The sequence below is a fragment of the Hydra vulgaris genome, chromosome 03, assembly GCF_038396675.1.
Source record: "Hydra vulgaris chromosome 03, alternate assembly HydraT2T_AEP".
NCBI lineage: Eukaryota > Metazoa > Cnidaria > Hydrozoa > Anthoathecata > Hydridae > Hydra > Hydra vulgaris.
Genome location: NC_088922.1, coordinates 69,391,510 through 69,406,487, shown reverse-complemented (window position 1 = coordinate 69,406,487; position 14,978 = coordinate 69,391,510). Strand labels below are relative to the sequence as shown.

The window sequence follows — 14,978 nt, the reverse complement described above, 5'->3', positions numbered from 1 at the left end:
GACCAAATGATTAAAATATAAACTGCACAATACTAGTTTTTGAAAAAAAAATTTTAAATTATGTTAAACACCGGTTTAATAATTTTTAAATATCAGTTTAATTGCTTTCTATTTTATTTATTATTAAACTATGTGGTATTTTACAAAAATCAGTTAGATCAGACTATTTATAAATGAAATACAGCCTGATAAAAATGATTAGTAAGTGATGAAATATCACATTTATCACAACCTTTTAACTGATAGCAACAAAATTCCTGCACCTGTTATAATGAAGCTACATTTGTTATAATAAAGCAACTGCTGTTATAATTAGGGAAAAAGAAAAAAGAAAAAAAAAAGATAATTCAATATGATTATTGTTTTTGCATGAGTTTTTATAAAGTTTTATATGTTTGTTTTTTTAAATGTTTTTTTCAATTATACTTGGACCTTAGTAGCAGACAATATCTTTCTATGTTGATTTCTTGCAATGTTATAAGTTTATTCTCAAGAGAGTGAATAAGATTAGTGATATATGTTAAGGTAAATAAGATTAAAGAAATGAAAATTATTAAAAAGTTGCAAACAAAAAAGAAAACCATGGGGTAGGGTGAGGGATGACTTAAAATCAAAGAAGAAAAAAAAAAACTTATGTGTGTGCCTGAATCCATGAGCTTATAGAAGAAGTGCGGTTTTTAGCAGAGACAAAGTACAATAGCCCACAGACCATCACAAAGAAAATCACACCAAAATCAGCTTTAAATTGTTAAAAGATTTTTTAAATTGTTAAAAGTTTTTTAAAATCTGAAATCTTCAAAATCTGGTATATTCTAGAAACAAATATCTTTTCCCAACTTAACAATAATTATTTATGTAATCGTATTAATTCATCACCCTGTATTTGTTGATTATTCAAAAAAACTGAAATTTTTCTAAATTTATTTTGCACTAGAAATGTGTTGTTTTAAAGTTACTTTTTTGAGGAGGAAATGGAGCCATAGCAAATCCACTAAACTTTTTTCTCAAAATCTGATATTGCAGCATTCATCAGTATTTTTTTTTTTTTTAAATCAATATTTGCAAACAATTTGCTGACCAACTATTATGATAACCAAATATAAACAAAAATTATACCAGGTAAATATAACCATTAAAACTGTTTGGTTTGTTAAAATTAATGCTTGTAAATTAAATTGAAGCTTAAATACATAGATGTAAATATTAAAGAATAAATTTATAAAAATTTATTAACTATGAGATATAACTAACTATAAATAAATTATTAATAGTTTCTTTACTCACACAATGTATTTACAATTGCCAATACATATGCTTAAGCCACAATGATGTTAATATGCTCTGCTTATTCTTCATCGTATTTAATGATATTTACATTTTATTTAAGCTTTTGTATGGTTCTTTATATTTAATGTTGCATGCACATAGTATTAAATCTTTCTTAACAAGAGTTTTTAGTAAAATTACAGATGATCTGGCATTAAACATTGCTTTGGGTAATATTGATCCTATCAGTCACAAAAGGCTTTTAAATTTGACAGATTTTGCTGTATGAAAATGCTTCATAGATTTTTTTATAACTATTATTTGTATGATTACGTTTCATCAATTTTTTTTTATTAATTTATGATTAGTTATTAAAAGATTCTTCATTAAAAATTTTTATATTGAACTTTAGTCGGGTAGTCCTGCAAAAAAAGTTACTCGCTCTTATCAGAATTTTGACTCACAACAATGGCTTGCAGCATCTAAAGGTGAATCAACTATTAATATAAAAAACATCAACAGTTCATCTAAATTAAGAACACAAGAGAATAGGCCCAAAGATTCTTTATTTGGTCTTCCAAACAAATCAACAACCAAAAGTTTAAATAAAAATAAATGTATTGCAGAAAATGTTGATTCAAGTTTATCAAAAGAATGCACTATGAAGATAGAAGCTAGTAAATCTTTAAAGAGATTAAGAAGTCATGGTAATTTTTTTTTTTTTTTATCAAATAAAGTTATTACTATTTTGTTAGTAGTAGAACATATATATATATATATATATATATATATATATATATATATATATATATATATATATATATATATATATATATATATATATATATATATATATATATATATATATACATATAAATATATATATATATATATATTTATATTTATATATATATATTTATATATATATATATATATATATATATATATTTATATACTACTTTATTAAATAAAGTAACTAACTAATTATAATGTTTAAATTAAACCCATTTTATTTAAATTATCAAAGAATATTATACGTAATTACATTTATATAAATAAGTAATTTTTTATAAATCTTTTCAAACTATTTCTAGGATCAATTTTGTAAACACTTTTAATTGTTGCATGCCCTTGAGCATGCAACAAAAATACTTAGTTTTTATCTACAAAACTAGGGAGGATATCTGGTTGTAAAAATTCCTCAATCCTTTTATTACATTATTCTACATGCTTAAGGGCATACCACATGCCCTTAAGCATGTAGAACATAAACTAAAATGCTGGGTTCGCTTTCAAAGCTCCCAGGATTTCTTCACAAAAATGCATTAAAAAAAGATACACATTACTTGTTGCAAATTTTTTCCTTTTACAGGTTTTGGAGGTATGTAAAGTTTATTTAGACAAGTTGGATACATACTGACAACAAATGTAGATACTTTCCTTCATAAAATGTAACAGTTGCTTTTTACATATGCCTCATCAACCATTATAATACATGAACACTGTCTGTCTTCTAAACTGTGAACAATTTTGGAAATTAAAAATATAGTATTAAGTTTACTTAGTCTTGAGGTAAATTTTGTTAATGATCATACACTAGGTAAATAAAAATCATTTTTCAAAGGCTTAAATTATGCTTGAGATACAGCCTTACACTCAATGAATCAAAGAATAATATATAAAGGTATATATATACTAAGGTGTTCCGAAAAAATTAAAGTTCAAAAATGTTGGCTCCCTGGCTGTTTTCTGGTAGCGTAAAAACCCAAAATTTTAAATTTCAGCCCATAATGTTAACCCTAACCCTTGTCCCAAGTCCCTCAAAAATATTAATTTTTTGGTTTTTTCAAAGGTTTTAAATTATTTTTATTCTATAACTTTTTGTAAATAAACAAGTAAACTCAGTTTAAACTTTTATTTTGCGCATATGTTCAGAAAAAATATAACAAGTTTAATATGGGAATTACTGGTTTTTTTCATTTTTATTGGTATTTTTAAATGCATTAAAATACATCAAAATTTTAGTAATGACCTGTCTTTTGTTTTGATGCTCATATATGTTAATTGCTTATTTGAATAAGCTATTATGATTTAATAGTGTTTACAAATTGTTAGTGTATATATGTCATCAATTATCTTTGCAATAATAGTTTGTGAAATATAAAATACATACAAAACTCCCTTGGGATAATTATGTACATGTACATAATTATCAAAAATAAATTCAAAACTTCCTTGGATTAATTATGTACATGTACATAATTATTTCAAGGAAGTTTTTTGCACATCAAGAAGCAGCTGATATTTGTAAGTGTGATAAATTAAGGAACACTAAACAAAAAGAAGAAGACTTAAAGTTTTTAGATGCTTTAAAGGATAGTAAAAAAAGTCATTTTAGACAATTGACAAAGATTGTACAAGAAAATTGCAAAGTATTAAAAAAAGGAAACAATCAAGTGAAAAGTACACCAAATAAAAAGTTATAGAGCAATTAACACAAGTGTTTTTAGAAGTTTCCAGTGAAGATGATGATCTAAATTATACAGATGCGGAATTTCTTCCCCTAAAAAAGCCTAAGAAAGAACTGTTTGATCACTTACTAATCCTTTAAAAGCTAAAGAGGTTTGTCAAATGGCTGACTGGTTGAATCTATCCCTTAATCAAGCAACAGGGATCACAGCTGCAATACTAAAAAGTAGCAGAGTTGATTTAGACATATTTCAAAAACTTTGTGTCATCAATATCATCAAGAAAATAGGGCCATGATGGAAGATGAAATAAAATCATAGTTTGTGGCTCCTGAATTTTGCGTTTTGCACTGAGATGGGTAAGTGATGGAGGAACTTCACATGAAATGGTCAGATTAGCAATATTAATTTCAGGAACTCCAGGCTACGAACAAGATAAATTGTTAGGTGTTCCAGAAATTGTGGATAGCACTGGTTCTAGTCAAGCTACAGTTTCATTTTCTTTTGTAGAGCAATGGGATTTAGCAGATAATATAGGATGGCAGAATGGTGTATGCATAAAAATTGAAATTCTTTAGAAAAAAAGTTGTTTTATTTTGCATGCAGACATCACATACTGGAAAGACTACAGAGCGCAGCCTGGCAAGCGCTATTTGGAATTCCAGGAAAAATGGGACTCTATCTTAGACAAAGATGACTTCAAATGCTTAGATGTTAAAGTCAGAAATATAAAGTTAAAGCAAAATTCTGCAATTTCTATTTTCAAAGAGCAGCTCAAGAATAAGAATTTCGAACTAAGAGATGAGGAATGCACATAACTTATTTTTATTTTACTTGGAGAAATTCCAGATAGAGGCATATATTGGCGCAAGCCTGGGGTCTTATATCATGCAAGATGGATGTTGCCAGTGATATAAACTACTAAAATCTACCTCTTTAGAGATTCTTTGGGCTATAATGAGGTAACTACTGCAGAGCTGAGAGATGTCTTTTTAATGCTCTTGTGTATGTCAAGCACTGGTTAACATGCCCGCTTGGAGTTGATACTCCTTTTAATGACTTGAAGCTTTTCAAAGAGTTACAGGACTTCAAAGTCATCAACAAGGAATAATCAAAAAGCATATCAAGAATATTTAAAAATCATTTTTGGTATTTAATCGAGGAGATTGCAGTTTTTGTCATTGTTTCCAAAAACGTTGTCTGATAATGAAAATAATATTGTTAAGAGACTCTAATTCTACCATTGTATATACAAATAAAAAAAGTTCATCATTGATTGGACAAAACTCTTGGCTTCTGTTTGAAACCCTTGGTGTGAACACTGAGTGGCTGAAAACTCCTGTGCAAATGGGAGGGTAACAAAGACTTAAAGCAATGAACTTTTTAAAAAATATTAGAATTGTTAATGATGTTGCTGAGAGCTGTAAAATTTATGCAAGACTTTTCATTGTCCCTCACAAAAGATGAAAAAACCAAGCAAAGTGTGTTAAAAGTAGTTGAAAACCACTAAAGGTGTTTTACTGATTTCAGAAAGGTAACTTTTAATAATGGTTAAACAAACTTTTACTGATGTAATTACTTTTCCTTATTTAAATCAATTTGTAATAGCTTTGTGTATTCCTTCATATTCAAATGTATAATAAGTTAGAAAATGTGTTGTTGTTTTTTAATGAGATTAATTTTGTTAGTTACTCAATATAAGAAATACCAATAATACTATATATGAGAAATACCAATAATACTATATGTGAAAAATACGAATAAACAGGGCTTGTGATGAAGCGAGCGCAATTGCGCTCCGCTCGTAAAACGCGCCCGTAAACGGTGTTTTCAAACGTTCTAGGCGCAATAAACAACGCTCGTTCAGCTTATAACGAGCGTATAAAATAACGCTCGTCCAATAGTTCAGGATTATTTTTTTATTTTCATAAAATATTTAAAAAAGATTTTTTATTAAAGATATTCTATTATCAAAGCACTAATATAAAATATAAAAAGCACTACGTCGTTCTCTTTTGCACAAACGTAATGAATGAGCAGTTTGAAGTCGTTAATAGTCACTAATTTCAATTGTGGAATGTGCACGAGGAAACACAATGTGAATACAAATATGCACAAATAAATAAGAATAGAAAATTAGAAAACCACTATAAGAAAATTGAAACTGCAGAGTATTTTTAATCTTGTGAAAATATCGAGTAAGATTTATTTGATTTATTGTTTGTAATATTCCACACATTGTTTATAATAAAAATATATATTAATAATAGAGTAATTTTTAAAATTAGTTTTTGTTTATAGTATAGGTTTTTTTATTAACTATTATTTATTTTAACTCAAATTTAAAACGATTCTATTGTTTAGAATGTTCCCAATCGCATTCGAAAAGGAAACAAAGTAATGATGTCAACATTTATTAAATGGAAAGTTATTATTCTTATTTATTATTATTTCAAATTATTCTTGTGTTATTTTTTTAAGATAAAAAAAACGTAATTTAAAAAAGAAATTTTAGAAAGAAATTAAATAATTAATTTGAATAAAAAATATCAAGAAATATAAAAACCATTAACCGTTAATTAAGTTTACAGCGTAACATTTTCAAATACATATATCAAAACAATGAATCAAAACTTAGTCACTAAATTATACTTCAATACTAAATCAATAAGAAGTTGCGTTTTTTTTTGATATTATTTTCTTATAGCATAAATAGTTAAAAATAAAATCGCGATCTGAAAATATACAAGAAGTTTGGAAGTATAAAAATCTTCTTCGTTGAAGTAGTTTCATGAGTGTGATACTAATTCAAACATTTTTTGACGAAAGAATTATGTAACAAATAAAAAAAGATATAAAAAAATAAAAAGCTTTTTATGAGCATTGCCTTCAGCAATTTTCATGATCCCGCTCGCCGACGTTATTTCGAGCGCACATAATCACGCTCGAGGAAAACATATTCTAATTTTACGAGCGCGATATAACACGCTTGACGATTTTCTTCATCACAAGCCCTGAATAAACCTGAAAAATTAGTAATATTTATGATATTTTAATCCCCACATTAAACTTGTTATCATGGCTATAATTTTTTTTTCTTGAGCATTTATGTAAAATAAAAGTTAAAACTGAGTTTACTTGTTTGTTTACTTACAAAAAGTTATAGACTAAAAATAATTTAAAATCTTTGAAAAAACCAAAAAATAAATATTTTTGAGGGACTTGAGACAAGGGTTAGGGTTAACATTTGGGCTGAAATTTAAAATTTCGGGTTTTTACGCTACCCATCACCAGAAAACAGCCAGGGAGCCAACATTTTTAAACTTTTTGTTTTCCAAACAACCTAATATATATACACTAGTGGCCATTGAAATAAAGCCAGCAGCAAATTTTTGGAAAATACACAGTTTACTCTAGCAACAAGGTCTAGCAGGCATATTATCAAATGCAATTTTAACCTTACAATAAACTGAATAAAGTTCTAGCTCAAACGATGAATAAAAGTCAGTAATTCACAGGATATCCTTTATTTTTAAGCACAGCATTAATGCGATCAGGCATGCTATGAACAAGTGTTCTACAGTATTCCGGTGTTATTTCTGTCGTCAACACATGCTTCAAAACCTCTTTCAGGTCTTTTTCTGATGTAGGACGATGTGCAGCAACTTTCCTTTTCATAATTTGCCAACAATTTTCAATCACATTTAGATCAGGTGAATTTGATGGCCAATTGGAAAGAAGTTCAATGTTGTTGTCTGAAAACCACTTTTGGACAATCTTTGCGGTGTGACAAGGGGCTGAGTCTTGTTGCATAATTGTTGCTCCTGAGATGTTCATGTGGATTTGAAGCTTACTTTCAAGAACCTCCAAGTACTTTTTGGCATTGACCTTTTCCCCTTTATTGAAGATGTGCAGTCCACACCGACCACTTGCTGTGATGCCACCCCAGATCATGACGCTTGGTGGATGTTTGACAGTTTTGATGGTGTATTTGGGATTGAATCGCTGAGAGGCAGGACGTCTGACATAATTGTAACCAGGGCCTCGTAGCTGCTGAAAGGTACTTTCATCTATGAATATGACTCTCTCCCACCACTCCCTTGACTTGTCTTTCATCGCACGGCAAAACTTCAATCGCTGGAGGAGTTGTTGTTTTGTGATTAGAGGTTTCTTCGCTGGTCTGCGAGCTACAAGACCAAAGTCATTTGACAGACGTCTCCTAACAGTCCTAGCACTCACTTGATTACCCATGTCACTAGCTAGGCTTGCAACGCGTGCAGAAGAAGTATGCGGACTAGACACAACAATGCTCTTCAAATAACGATCATCACAATGATTTGTTTTTCGTACTCCCTTGCAGTTGGAATGTCGTGAAACACCTCCAGATCTTAAAACATTCTCAACGGCACCTCTAGAAATCTTCAGTTCTTTGCAATATCATGCTGAGAATAACGCTCAGCATTCAATGTTACAATTTGCCCCTTGACAAAATCATTAATATCTGGCTTTTTCCCCATTATCACACTAAAATAAGCAATAACAACATTATAGTTTTTCAGCAAGAAATCATGAAATTTAATTAAATACTAAGCCAAACACGTGTATAATATGCATAACATAAATAAAAATGACGTCATATATAAACAAACCGAATGGCATGACGTTGTTTTACTTTTTTATACATATTTCATTTTACAGCAAAATCATCAAGTGGCTTTAATTCAATGGCCACTAGTGTATATATATATATTTATATATATATATATATATATATATATATATATATATATATATATATATATATATATATATATATATATATATATATATATATATATATATATATATATATATATATACATGTATATATAAATATGTATATATATATATGTATATTTATATATATATATATATACATATATATATATATATATATATATATATGTATACATATATATATATATATATATATATATATGTATACATATATATATATATATGTATGTATATAAAGGTAATATCTTAATATTAGGTATGCAACTTGCATATATAAGGTGTGCCTATGAACCTGTTTAGTTTGGCTTAATGCCGATTAATCAACCGATGTCATCGGCCGATTAATCGGCCAATGGTTTAGCTGATTAATTTGTTGCTGGTTACCAATAGCATAGGCTAGTAGGTTAAATCACTTCTGATGAATAGGAACATGTTAAATATGTAATTTAAATCCTTCATATTATTATAATACCCTTAAATAAATACATTAAACCTATTATTAGCCACAATCGGCATTAGCCGATGGCGCATCACTAATATATATATATATATATATATATGTATGTATATATATATATATATATATATATATATATATATATATATATATATATATATATATATATATATATATATATGTATGTATATATATATATATATATATATATATATATATATGTATGTATATATATATATATATATGTATGTATGTATGTATGTATGTATATATATATATATATATATATATATATATATATATATATATATATATATATATATATATGTATGTATGTATGTATGTATGTATGTATATATATATATATATATATATATATATATAATTTCAATATTGTTTAAAAATTAATTCAGATACAACAGAAAGTTTGTCTATTACTTTTCTGTTCTTTTAAATCATTTTTTTAAATCATATCTTTGATCTTCATAACTCTGTTGTTTTTCTTTTTTACACAATATTAAAAAAGAATTATGGTAGCATTATGCAAGCATCCTTAAACAGACTTTGCTTTTTCTAGGTATTTGATTCAATTGAGTTGCATTACTTTCTGATAATCTTACCATTTTAAATTAAAGTTTTCAAGACATTGAGGGTATATACAGTTAATGAGGCTTTTATTAATTTTTTTTTTATTTTTATTACAAACCTTTCTTGACTATAACTCCAAAACACAAACCTTGATAAACAAGGTCATTGCACTGAGAAACAAATTAAGTATGATACTGACAGGAACATGTTGAAGATTGTACTTCTTGTTTACAAAGCAAGCTACCACTACACCACTATTACACAAATAAGTTGGTTTCAAAACTTATCCACAAAAAAAACTATAAATACTAAAAACATATACTACAATATGCTTTTTATGTAACATTTTTATTAAAATTTAAAATGAATATAGGATATTTTTTGCAGTTTTTTAACTCAATATCCAGTTTTGTCACAATGTGACACATCTATGTGACATGAAGTTAAGATGCATTAAACAGAAACAAAATTAAAATTTTTATCATTTTTCTTTATTTGACCAGTAATATGCAAATACTTCGGGAGAATAACTCAATATTTTGGCGCTGTAATAAATATTTGCTACATTTTTAACTTTTGTGTTTGTCACTTAGGAGAAAGTCCAATAGAAAAAGATAAATGGTCGATGTTGTATGAAAAAGATCTTGTAGAGAATAATGTTCATCACCACAGTGTTTTCAATTCTAAGAAAAATGTGCATAAATTCAAAAATCCATTTAGACAGGACAGCTACAATTGTCAATTGACAAAAAGCAGGTAAAAAGATTTTAAGTTTTGTATGTAGGAGTTGGGTTTTTTTTTTCTAAGCTAAAATAGAGAGTACCCTTTCAATAGTTAATTTTTTTTTCAGTTCCAAATAAATAATTTTTATACTTTTTTTATATTTATACTTTAAAATTTTGTATTCATTTTTTTTTCAAAATTTTACTTATTGTATTGAAAGAGGGTCATGGTAACAACATCAGTTTTTTCCATGTCTTATAACATCTGTCCAACAACTTCTGTAAATATAATGAGGTATAATAACATCTGCCAACAACATCTGAAATTTCATTGGTGTCTGTACAAAAATTAAATGAATCTGTACAAAAATTAAATGAATATTACAGATGTAGTCACATCTTTTAAATTATCAAAGTGTAATAACATCTGTGCAACTACATCTGTGGGTTCTACAGATGTAGTTACATCTTTTAAATTATCAAAGTGTAATAACATCTGTGCAACTACTTCTGTAGATTCTAAGATGAAGTTATTTTTAAGATAAATTAACTAATAATGCATAATTTTAACCAGATGTAGTTATGTATAGGATTTTTTTCTGATGTAATTGCATCTGGAAAAAAAATATTAACTAATAATGTATTATCTTAACTAGATGTAATTACACATAGAAATTTTTTCAGATGTAACTACATCTGGAGAAAATACTTCCAGATGTTATTGGACTTGGAGAAAAGTTACCAGATATAGTTACATCTTTCTAAAGATGTTGTTAGGGTCGTTGAATTTTCAGATGATATTAAACAGATCTTATTAGTGTAAAAAAAAAAAAATACAGATGATCTTGGACAAAAGTGTACAGGTGATTTTGGACTACTCCACAAATGTTGTTTGACAGGTGTAGTAATCTTTTACCTAAAAAGATACTTTTTTGAACTAACACATCTATAGCAGTGATTTATTGTACCTTGGTTTTGCTAAAATAATTTGTAACTATTATAGAAGCACTTTGAGAAAAAAGCACATGGAGAAAAATGTTTGTCATAAAAGCAAAACAAAAAAAGAATTTTTTTTTTTTAGTCCACACATTTTGATTCTCACAATGAATTTTTTTTTTGTAAGTTTTTTATAACATTTCATAGACATTTTTCCATGGTTTCCATGGTTTCTAAACTTACTTCAATAATGTTTTATCTATTAGTCTGGTGTGATGTTGATTCACCTGTAAGTTACTATATGTATGTTTGTATACTGTATAAACCTCTGGTGCTGTGTTCACTCACTGGTAAGTTGTTATTTGTATGTTAGTGTTCTGTTTGAACATCTAGCTAGGTGTTCATTTACCTGTAAGTTTGATTGTATGTATGATTGCGTTATTAGCTCTTGTCTTGATTTTGTCATAAGTTCCTACCCAGGATGATGAATGCTGGATCTTCTTGACTCCACTCATTTCTGTTTGCACCTCTAGCTGTACCTCTCCTAGTGAGCCTAAAACTTAATTTAATTCATTCTGAGGCCAGCTGGTAGTTAGGTTTCCCAAACTCTGTTTAGCTCTCAGATAAACTAATTTCGTCAATAGCTGTAAGATATCAGTGTATTAACAGTGTTGTTTTGCACATGGATGGTGTCCCTTTTAGTGCTTTTGGTTAGTAGTTATTAATATTATTATTATTTATTGTGCATTTCTAAGCCATATAAATAGCTTAGCAATGCACAGATTGGGTTAATTAGCATCACTGACGCAACTGCATAGCTACTTGCATAGGATATCATGCTCTATCTATGAATAAACCAATCATGTTCTATCTATGAATGAAGTCTTTAACCTAAATCATGACCCAAGTACCAAAAAAAAACATAAAAAACAATTACCACCACCTCACTGTTTCACTATCACCACCACCTCACTGTTTCAATATATCTTTTACAAATATTTGTGGTCTTAGAAGTCATCAGTAAAATCTTTCATCAGTTGAATCTTAATCTTAGCTTGGGATCTCAGTGTTGATCTCATTCTTTGATTTGCAAAGACTCCAATAACATGCTTGGCTTGCGCATATACTTACACATGAATTCACCTATTTATGTGTTCTCGCTTAGCATCTCTTCATTCATTTTTCCCTTTGTTATTTACCATTCTCCTTTTTCTCGAGACCTCAATTTTCGAGATGTCATATATCCCTCTTTGAATGACTCTTAGATCTCATTTATATAAAAAATATTACATCTTGTAATAAATAAGAAATTAAATAAGACTTTATCTTGAGTCTCATAACTTACTAGTCTGTTAGGGTTAGGGTTATCCTGAAGTTATCTAGAAATCTGGTTTGAATCCTGGCAATAAATATGGTTTTTGATCTTCTCGTTCTAAAGCTGACTTGCTAAATGCTGTAACTCAAAGATTTTATTGTGTATTAAATGGAGGCGTGAGGCAAGGGCTATTGCTCTTGACATCAAAAGGTTTCAATATAGTTTGGTAAGTTAGTCTTCTACATAAGCTTGTTTTATATGATGTATGATGTAGCCTTTGACATTATTCAATCATTTTTTTCTAACAGCAGTAATAAAATAATCCTCAAAGACCAACATTTCTTCATTTCTAGTAACTACTGGGGTACCTCGAGGTTCTATGCTTGGCTCTGTGTTGTTTCTTATCTACATTAATGATCTTCCTGACAATCTTACATCTAATATGGCTTTATTTGCTGGCAACTCAAGTTTATACTCCTGTCTCAACAAAAAGTTTTCTCTTTTTGATTGCTTAGAACAGGCATCTGATCTTAATCTGATGTCTCCTCTGTAGCAACTTTTGACTTGCAGTGGCTTGTGAGTTTTAACTTCAATAAAACTCAGTTATTTACTATATACTCAGTTATAAATCTATATACTACTAACCTCTCATTACATATACAATCCATGCAAAGTTAGCATTTGTTTGGCTTCTCTTTATCATCAGAGTGTTAGCCAGCTCAATGGCACGGGGTATAATGCTGAATTCCCAGTGGATTTAAATTCCAAAATTTCAATGACCCTTTTTATAACAATAAAAATAAATATTCCCAATATTGCAAAAACACGGTAAAAAATAAATTCCTGGCTAACAGCCTGATCATGTTGGCCATTATCTTGTTGGGAGTAAATTTGTATTAAAAAAAAAAAAATAACTTAAAACATTTTTATACATCGTGTATGTGTGCAATGATCAGTATGCTGAGAAATTTCTCAGCAACAGGTACACCTTGTCTGGCTTTCTACTTTGCAATCTTCTGTACAATTCTTTAAGTATTTAAATTATTTTTTTTTTTTTTTTTTTTTTTTTTTTGCCTTACATATATTTTATTGAAACAGAAATTTTATTTTATTTTTGTAATACAAATTAATTTAATACATTACATTTACATATATTACATTTATATTACATTTTAATAGGATTATCTAAATAAACTTTAGCTTTAATTATTTGATTACTTACGTTTAAATATATTTATATTATATTTATATAAATTTGTAACATAACTCTTTGTGCAAAAGGAAAAGGTAGGTTAGTCAAAAAATGTTGAAAATGAGTTATACACATTATTTGAATAATAGTATTATTAAATATGAAGGGAAAAAGTTTAAATTTTAAATATCCCCTCAAAAAATTCAAAAAAGTTGTTACTGTACTAATTTCATATTTCTTTTGCTGTAAACTGACTCATGAATTATCTCCCTTTTCCTTTTGCACACAGAAATACAACACTTAAATTTATAAGAGTTTTATTTGTTAATGCATATATGCAGTGCTTGAAGTAAAGAAAAAAAGGTAATGGGATGTTATTTGGTAAATTAAAAATACCATTCCGCCTAATTAATGTTATATAGAGAGATTTATAAATAGGTGGCCTGATGGTTTATACTTTAAAAATGGCGACGGGATGGCATCCCACTGCATCCCGCATCACTTCAAGTATGGCATATATGTATATGAATAATACATATATATAAATGAATAATACATTCAAGCATTTTACCAATAAATATATTTGATTTTACTTTTGAATTTTAATTTTAATTTATTTAGATTTATTTATTTATCAATACAAACACTATTAAAATAAATAAACATAAATTAAACATAAACTATCACAAGTTTTGACACTTGACAACTGAGTTTTTTTGTTTTTTTAAAGAAGATCAAAAAACGCATTTTAAATGTAGCTGAACCTGTTCTAACTGCAAAGATTTTTTATTGTTTAAAAGTTTTCTCTAAGTACTCCCATGGTTGCTGCTCAAACATGACTTCTGGTTTGCAAATAAGCAGAAGGCAGTAGTAGTGTTTTTTAAATTTTTTGGTAGTGATGCCCAGCATTGCTTATTTTTGATAAAAAATTTTAAACATTGTGTTGGTTATAACAAAAACAGTTAGTTATACAGTTTTTGGAATTCACTTTATCAGTAAGCCATTAAACCAAGTTCTTGTATTAGTTATTAACAATAATAACCTGCAGAGTTAATTGCCCAATTACTTATTTTTTTAACAATGCTATCTATCAAAAGTCATCTATTAGCTCCTATTAGTTATCGTTTACCAATTTTACCAAGTTCAAACCTAGCTACCATGTGTAAATAATGCTATGTATATGCATATATATATATATATATATATATATATATATATATATATATATATATATATATATATATATATATATGCATAT

At 27.8% G+C, this 14,978-nt stretch overlaps 1 protein-coding gene across 1 annotated transcript in view; it reads left to right on the top strand.

Moving 5' to 3' along the window:
* LOC101238090 (exonuclease 1) overlaps positions 1–14,978 on the top strand; it is a 54,393-nt gene that overhangs the window by 16,765 nt on the left and 22,650 nt on the right. Inside the window, exons 6-8 of the mRNA XM_065794101.1 lie at positions 1,459–1,549; positions 1,679–1,973; positions 10,149–10,311. Of these exons, the coding sequence (XP_065650173.1) occupies positions 1,459–1,549; positions 1,679–1,973; positions 10,149–10,311 (549 nt within the window). The remainder of the gene's footprint in view (positions 1–1,458; positions 1,550–1,678; positions 1,974–10,148; positions 10,312–14,978) is intronic.